General features: G+C 44.7%; 1 protein-coding gene across 2 annotated transcripts in view; it reads left to right on the top strand.

The window, feature by feature from the left end:
• Positions 1-2,243: 2,243 nt before the first annotated feature.
• Positions 2,244-8,610, top strand: part of LOC120870618 (boLa class II histocompatibility antigen, DQB*0101 beta chain) — a 65,805-nt gene continuing 59,438 nt past the window's right edge. The window contains exons 1-2 of one of the 2 annotated variants that reach the window (XM_040250393.1): positions 2,244-2,456; positions 4,272-4,541. In XM_040250393.1, the coding sequence (XP_040106327.1) occupies positions 2,348-2,456; positions 4,272-4,541 (379 nt within the window). In that variant the 5' untranslated portion in view covers positions 2,244-2,347. The remainder of the gene's footprint in view (positions 2,457-4,271; positions 4,542-8,610) is intronic. The other variant, XM_040250392.1, reaches the window with a different exon arrangement.

Genomic DNA, 8,610 nt, shown 5'->3' with positions numbered 1-8,610 from the left:
ATCTGATAAATGAAAAAAATTATTAAAAAAAAACACAGTTGATATTTCTCCCACTGGAGATTTGATGCTTAGGCCTGGCACAATTCAATCTGTGTCCCTCATTAACACTACTGAAGCTCCAGGAAATGCTTCTCCACAACTTTTGCTGTCTTCTGTGTCTGAATGGTGTTAATGTTTTTGGATTGTGTCTCTGCTGACATCAGATGGTTCAGGGAGGATCTGAATAGCTGAAGAGATTTTTAAGAGAAAAGTCAACTTAATTTTACAAATATTTTCATTCAAAGAAAAGAATGCAATGTATTCTTGTATAGTAAAATATCACTTGCCAACAGAACTGGTTGACAAATTTTGTTTGTTTTCTTTTTCCACATATCGACCTCATGGTAGATGAGGAATATTTTACAATATTAAACAAGTCATATCACATGCTAGCAATGTAATGTTCAAAATCCTTCAAGCTAGGCTTCAGCAGTATGTGAACTTCCAGATGTACAAGTAGGATTTAGAAGAAGCGAAGAACCAGAGATCAAACTGCCAAACCCGTTGGATCATGGAAAAAGCAAGGGAATTCCAGAAAAACATCTACTTCTTCACTAATTATGTTAAAGCCTTTGTGTGGATCACAACAAACTGGAAAATTCTTAAAGAGATGGTAATAACAGACTACCTTACCTGCTTCCTAAGAAACTTTTATCCAGGTCAAGAAGCAACAGTTAGAACCAGACATGCAGCAATACACTGGTTCAAAATTGGGAAAGGCATATCTCAAGGCTGTATATTGTCACCTTGCTTATTTAATTTATATGTAGAGTATATCATGTGAAATGCTGAGTTTTATTGCTGTAAGTACAGAGGGGTGAATCACAAGCTGGAATCAAGGTTACTGGGAGAAATAGCAACAACCTCAGCAAGATGATACCATTCTAATGGCAGAAACTAAGAGGAACTGAAGAACTTCTTGATAAGGGTGAAAGAAGAGAGTGAAAAAGCTGGCATAAAACTCAACATTCAAAAACTAAAATCATGGCATCTGCTCCCATAACTTCATGGCAAATAGATGGGGAAAAAGTAGAAACAGTGACAGATTTTATTTTCCTGGGCTCCAAAATCACTGTGGGTAGTGACTGCAGCCATGAAATTAAAAGATGCTTGCTCCTTGGAAGAAAAGCTGTGATAAACCTAGACAGCATATTAAAAAGCAGAGACATCACTTTGCTGACAAAGGTCCAGATAGTCAAAGAGATGGTTTTTCTAGTAGTCATGTACAGATGTGAGGGTTGGACCATAAAGTAAGCAGAGCACTGTAGGACTGATGAGTTCAAATTGTGTTGCTGGAGAAGACTCGTGAGAGTCCCTTGGACTGCAAAGAAATCCAACCGGTCCATCCTAAAGAAAGTCAGTCCTGAATATTCATTGGAAGGACAGATGCTGAAGCTGAAGCTCCCATACTTGGACTACCTGATGCGAAGAGCTGACTCTTTGGAAAAGGCCCTGATGCTGGGTAAGATTGCAGGCAGGGATGAGAAGGAGGCGACACAGGATGAGATGGCTGGATGGCATCACTGACTCAGTGGACATAAGTCTGAGCAAATTTGGGAGACAGTGAAGGAAAAGGAAGCCTGGCAAGCTGCAGTCCATGTGGCTGCAAAGAGTTGGACACATCTTAGCGACTGAACAATAACAACATCATTCTTAAGTTTGTATATATGAAGGCCTAGATATAAAATGAAGCAGGATTCACATTTTACATAGAGAAGTCTGAGGCAAAAAGGTTCAGTATTTTGCTGATTGTCATAAAGCATATCAGTGGTAGAACTGCAGCCCAAAACCATTTCCTTCAAGAGCTGTGTTCTTCCCATGGCATCTTAAGACCTCTCAGAGTGTCTAAGCTAATAAGGTGAGCATCTCTGTGACAATAGTTTTATCTCCTTGAAATATGATCCCCACTTATTTTCCCCTACCCCCAAACCCAAAAACAATAGGTTTTAAGTAAGTATCATAGACATGTCTACTTCTGAATCACTTTTTTCCTTTTCATTCTTTAAACTCCTGAGGCATTCAATCTTCAGATCTTTTATAACAGAGAAAATCTTCACCTGAAATGGTTATTCAGTGTAATTTGATGAAGATAGTGCCAGGCATTAGATTGAGAACCTTAGAAAATAACGTCTGCCCAGGGACAGATGAGGCATTTCAGCTCCAGTGCTGATTGGTTCCTTTCTGAGGGACTCTCCAATCCTGCCATACATGGGAGCTCCCATAGACTTTTATTCTGTGAAGTGGGCTCACCAGATCCACTGTGTTTGAGCTGTGTTGACTATCATTACGTCTTCCTTTGTTCTCTATTATGTCTGGGATGGTGGCTCTGCGGATCCCCAGAGGCCTTTGGATGGCAGCTGTGATGGTGATCCTGGCGGTGCTGAGCACCCCAGGGGCTGAGGGCAGAGACTCGCCACGTAAGTGCAGGGCAGCTGCTCCCTGGAGCCACCACTCTGGGGAGCAGGCTCTGAGGGACCCTTGGGCTGGGGTATGATCTCACATCACACATTTCCCTCCATCGGGAATGAGGGCTATGTTACATTCTCATTTCCACCCTCTAAGGACAAGATAAGGACAATCCCTCTCTTAGAGGTTTGAGCCTGGGTGTAACAGGGAGGAGGAGACAGAGTGTGTATCTACTGTAAGTGTTAGGACAAAGTGAGCATGGGCATCTCTCTCCCCCATCTTTTTTTAGAAGATACCAATTTCTCCAAAGAAGACACAGCAGAATTTGTCATTTCAGGGTCCCCCAAGATCTTGTCTGGACTAAGTACTGTGGGGTCCTGGGCTGGCGGGAAATGTAGGGCAGTAGTAGTCCCTGTAGGGTCAGAATTTGAGGAAAAGACTCTACAGTCCTGACTCTGAGTGGAGGGCTTATGAAAGCAACCCCTGGTATTGGAGGAGCTCCCTGGGTGACCACAGACAGAACCTCAGCCTCAAGTTTCACTGATTCACGGCCAAGCTTCCCTGGTGGCTCAGATGGTAAAGCGTCTGCCCGCAATGCAGGAGACCCAGGTTCAATTCATGGGTCGGGAAGATCCTCTGGAGAAGGAAATGGCAACCCACTCCGGTACTCTTGCCTGGAAAATTACATGCACGGAGGGGCCCGATAGGCTACAGTCCATGGGGTCGCAAAGAGTTGGACACGACTGGGCGACTTCACTTAGTGACTTGAGTGGGATTCAGAGACTTATGTGGGGATGGACCGGATTTAGGAGCAAAGAGAAGGTAAGAACGGAATGATGTAAATATTGAGAAACCGTTCATTTCAGACACAGGATTAATATCTTAATATAAATTCTCTCTCAATCTTCCTAAAAGCCACAATTATACTTATGATACAGATACTCTATTAAGGAACCTGCCCAAGCTGGTAACTATCTCAGTTTAACTGGAATCCAATTTATCTCATTTATAAGTCTGTGCTCTTTCCATGAATAAGATGTTCCTTTCTATGACTGGGAAGTTGTTGGTTCCCTCTAACCACACAGGTGTCGGTGGGGGTGGCAGAAACTAGGAGTAAACCCAGGTGTAAGGAAGACACTTTGCCGGGGACAATGAATTTGTACGCCTGTCAGGCTGATTCCCTGGTGGCTCAGACGGTAAAGTGTTTCCCCGTAATGCGGGAGACCCATCCCTGAGTCAGGAAGATCCCTGGAGAAGAAAATGGCAACCCACTCCAGTACTCTTGCCTGGAAAATCCATGGGTGGAGGAGCCTGGTGGGCTGTAGCCCAAGGGGTAGCAAAAAGTCAGACACGGTTGAGCGATTTGATCTCACTTTCAGGCTGAGGACAAACTTCTCCTCTTCTTTTGTCATTCGCTGAACTCTTGCGTTTACGTCATTACTTTGCCTCTGAGGTTCTCAGTAGTTAAGGGAAACTGAGATTTCCTGTGAGAACATCCTGATCCCTCTAAGTACAGAGGGATGGATGATCAACCCGACAGACACGGCCCCGTTTCCTGAGTTCTCAGCCTCCTGTTTCCTGAGGTCCCAAGGCCTCCTCACGTCCTGGGAGCCTCAGAGGGGGCGGGAGGCCCGGGGAGGAGCCGCCGGAGGACCCGGGTTCGCAGCGGGAGGCGCAGGGCCGGGCTGGGGCGGAACAGGGGCTGAGCGGCGGCGGGTTTCCGGTTTCGGGACCCCGCTGGCGGAGGCCGGCACCTCCGCATCTGGCGGAGCGGCCCCGCGTGGGGCTGTGGGGCTGAGCCTGACCGAGCGGCTGTCTCCCCGCAGAGGATTTCGTGGTCCAGTTTAAGGCCCTGTGTTACTTCACCAACGGGACGGAGCGAGTGCGGTACGTGACCAGATACATCTACAACCGGGAAGAGTACGCGCGCTTCGACAGCGACTGGGACGAGTACCGGGCGGTGACCCCGCTGGGGCGGCCGGACGCCGAGTACTGGAACAGCCAGAAGGACATCCTGGAGCAGACGCGGGCCGAGGTGGACAGGGTGTGCAGACACAACTACCAGCTGGAGCTCCTCACATCCTTGCAGCGGCGAGGTGAGTGCCGGCCGCCCTCCGCCCGAGCCTCAGCGCGGGAGGAGCCGGGTCTCCCCGGCGGGGTTCCCGGCCCGCGGAGGGGTCAGCGAGGCCGGGGCGCCTGCGCGGAGGGACGGGGGCCGAGGCGCCGCGGGGAAGGCGCACCCGCAGCCCCGGACCTCTCCCCGCAGAGGCGGCGCGGCCTGCCCAGTGTGGGCCACCTCTGAAGGCCGCGTGCTGGGTAGTTCTCTCCACTAATTCAGCTCATTCTCCACTCGCTCGCGCCTTTGGTGTGTTTGCTTCTCGAAGTCTGACCGCCCCGCCTGGTCACGGCAGCTCCACTGCTTAGTTCAGGGCATCCTGCGCACGTGGTGATAAATTACAGTCAGGAAACCATACCTTTTCACTTTCTGGTTTCACATCATTATTCACCTTAATCTTGGTTTCTTAAATGGATGTCACTGTATCACTTACTTGTTCTGGACCTCTTTCGAGTAAGGGACGGTGTTAATTATTGCAGTCTGCCTGTTGACACATTGGCAGGTAGTGTGAGTTCCCTACACCTTTGTTAAATTAATGCATAAATGTACTTGGTTTTCCATCCACTTAGGTTCAAGAGAAGACAAGTAAATAGAGCCTTAAAAACTGATTTTATTAATTATTCTTTACTATTTTACTTAACTCTTTAAAGTTAACTCTTACTGACTTGGATCTTAACAACTTAAAATTTGTGAAAGCAAAGTCTGAGGAAAAAAGTGTTTACTAAAAATAGAAACAATGCTTGAATGGTGTTGTAAGCCTGAGTTACAATTTCTTAGAAAAGCTCAACAAATGGCATAATAAAAAGAGTTGGAGTTTTGGGGTAAATAAGTCTATGCCATTTAATTGAATAAAAATATCTTCAGGTTTATTTTGGCCTAAACCCTATCCTCTCCCTCAAGGCCCCTAACGTCACCACCCACCTCAGGGATACACCTTCTGAAAGTTAATTATACCCGTTTAATGGGAACCTATTTCTAGACAATTATATTACCAAATACTGTCTGTATTGTGCCACTTAATTTCACAAAAACCTTGGGTGTTAACAGTTAGCATCAACACTTTATATATGCTAATGTTGGTCCATATAAACAGATTAAGTAGTTACACACAGTTATTCTCTGTCCTGAAGTGTCCCCCAATACACAGCAGTCATCATGTTCTTTACTAATGTATATAGAGTCTAATGGAAGCAAAGCTTCCTTTAAGTCAGTTATGACCAGAGACAGCAGTGTGAGTCTATTCCTGCCTATTTTCAAATTGGTGGGACAAAATGATACATTGAGGGGACTGAAAACTCATTGATTAATCCCTAATCTGACCTCAGTGTTATCTATACATGTTCACATAACTTTTAGCTTACTTTACACTCTTTTACCTTCTTCATCCTAATGATACCAAGTATTAATATATACTTATATTTTTTGCTATTTCAGTTCTTTTTCCATATACATTACTCTAACATTTCTTTCTTGAACTTGTGACCTTCATTTTTCACTCCCAATCTGTTTGAGATGAACAGATTTTGTAAGTCCACATACCTGACCAAGATTTCAATCAGACTCCAGCAAGGAGGACCTAAACAAGAGTCAAAGTCCCAATTGAAAGCATGATTCTTTCCAGATGATGGCTCATGAGTACCATGTAACTGGGGTGACAAGATTGCCTCCTGACCTCAGCAAGTCCCAGTTATACTTTATGTTCACAGTGCTTTCTCTTTAACCCTGGCCAACTTCTGCAGGAATTGTAGAATGTTTTCTATAGAGAACATACATGATAATCATGTCTGATTTTTGAACAAGGAAGTTATTGAGAGATGTTGTGGGGAGGGGGGTGGGAGGGGGGTTCATGTTTGGGAACGCATGTACACCTGTGGTGGATTCATGTTAATCTATGCCAAAACCAATACAGAATTGTAAAGTAAAAATTAAAAATAAAAAAAAAAAAAAAAAAAAAAAGCAAGGGGATGGAATAGGGTAGGCAGCTAGTAGTTAAACTCACTTGAATGTTAAAAGGAAATTAGGGAGAAAAAGAAAATGAGAGGATGTAATGTGTTATCAAATAAATAAATAAAACAGGTATGAAATATTTACTGTAGTTTCACACTAAGAGAATGAGGGAGATTCAGTGAAACAACTGAAGAGGTAGAGGATAAGAAGTGTAGAATAGATAAGGAAGTGTGTTGTATTTGACCATGAGTAAAACTCCAGTACTTTGGCCACCTCATGCGAAGAGTTGACTCATTGGAAAAGACTCTGATGCTAGGAGGGATTGAGGGCAGGAGGGGAAGGGGACGACAGAGGATGAGATGGCTGGATGGCATCACTGACTCGATGGACATGAGTCTGAGTGAACTCCGGGAGTTGGTGATGGACAGGGAGGCCTGGCGTGCTGTGATTCATGGGGTCGCAAAGAGTCGGACACGACTGAGCGACTGAACTGAACTGAACTGCACATCTAAGAGGATAAAGGAATTGAGGTATGGGCAAACATGATGTTTCATCAGTGTTGCTTGCTTTTAGATTCCCTTTCTTTTCTTTCAAAAATTACAAAATGTTACGAAGTTTGTATAATGTTACAAGCCAGGCTTCAACAGTACATGAACAATGAAATTCCAGATGTTCAAGCTGGATTTAGAAAAGGCAAAGGAACCAGAGATCAAATTGCCAACATCTGTTAGATCATCAAAAAAGCAAGAGAGTTCCAAAAAAACATCTACTTCTGCTTTATTGGCTATGCTAAAGCCCCCGACTGTGTGAATCACAACAAACTGTGGAAAATTCTTCAAGAGATGGGAATACCAGACCATCTGACCTGCCTCCTAAGATATCTGTATGCAGGTAAAGGAGCAACAGTTAGAACTGGACATGGAACAGACTGGTTCCCAATCAGGAAAGTAATATGTCAAGGCTGTATATTGCCACCCTGCTTATTTAACTTATATGCAGAGTGAGTGAAGAGTGAAGTTGCTCAATCGTGTCCGTCTCTTTGCGACCCCGTGGACTGTAGCCCATCAGGCTCCTCCATCCATGGGATTCTCCAAGCAAGAATACTGGAGTGGCTTGCCATTTCCTTCTCCAGGAGATCTTCCCATGGAACCCAGGTCTCCCGAATTGCAGGCAGACGCTTTAACCTCTGAGCCACCAGGGAAGCCCCCTATATGCAGAGTACATCATGAGAAACGCTGGGCTGGATGAAGCACAAACTGGAATCAAGATTGCTGGGAGAAATATCAATAACTTCAGATATGCAGATGACATCATCCTATGGCCAAAGCAAGGAAGAACTAAAGAGTTTCTTGATGCAAGTGAAAGAGGAGAGTGAAAAAGGCTTAAAACTCAACATTCAGAAAACTAAGATCATTGCATCTGGTCCCATCACTTCATGTCAAATAGATGGGGAAACAATGGAAACAGTGACAGAATTTATTTTTGGGGGCTCCAAAATCAGTGCAGATGGTGATTCCAGCCATGAAATTAAAAGATGCTTGCTCCTTGGAAGAAAAGCTAGAACCAACCTAGACAGCATATTAAAAAGCAGAGACATTACTTTGCTGACAAAGGTCCGTCTAGTCAAAGCTATGGTTTTTTCCAGTAGTCATGTGTGGATGTCAGAGTGGACTATAAAGAAAGCTGAGCACTGAAGAATTGATGCTTTTGAACTGTGGTGTTGGAGAAGATTCTTGAGAGTCCCTTGGACTGCAAGGATATCCAACCAGTCCATCCTAAAGGAGATTAGTCTTGGATATTCATTAGAATGACTGATGCTGAAGCTGAAACTCCAATACTTTGGCCACCTGATATGAAGAACTGACTCATTAGAAAAGACCCTGATGCTGGGAAACACTGAGGATGAGGGGAGAAGGGGTCGACAGAGGACGAAATGGTTGGATGGCATCACCGACTCAATGGACATGAGTTTGAGCAAGCTGTGTGTGTTGGTGATGGACAGGGAAGACTGGTGTGCTTCAGTCCATGGGGTCGCAAAAAGACACAACTGAGCAACTGAACTGACTGATTAAGTTTGTAACATTGTGTGTGTGTTTGGTCTC

This window comes from Oryx dammah, unplaced genomic scaffold (genome assembly GCF_014754425.2).
Source record: "Oryx dammah isolate SB20612 unplaced genomic scaffold, SCBI_Odam_1.1 HiC_scaffold_11, whole genome shotgun sequence".
Taxonomy (NCBI): domain Eukaryota; kingdom Metazoa; phylum Chordata; class Mammalia; order Artiodactyla; family Bovidae; genus Oryx; species Oryx dammah.
Note: the sequence above shows the minus strand (reverse complement) of the source record. Positions and strands in the feature narration are given on the sequence as shown.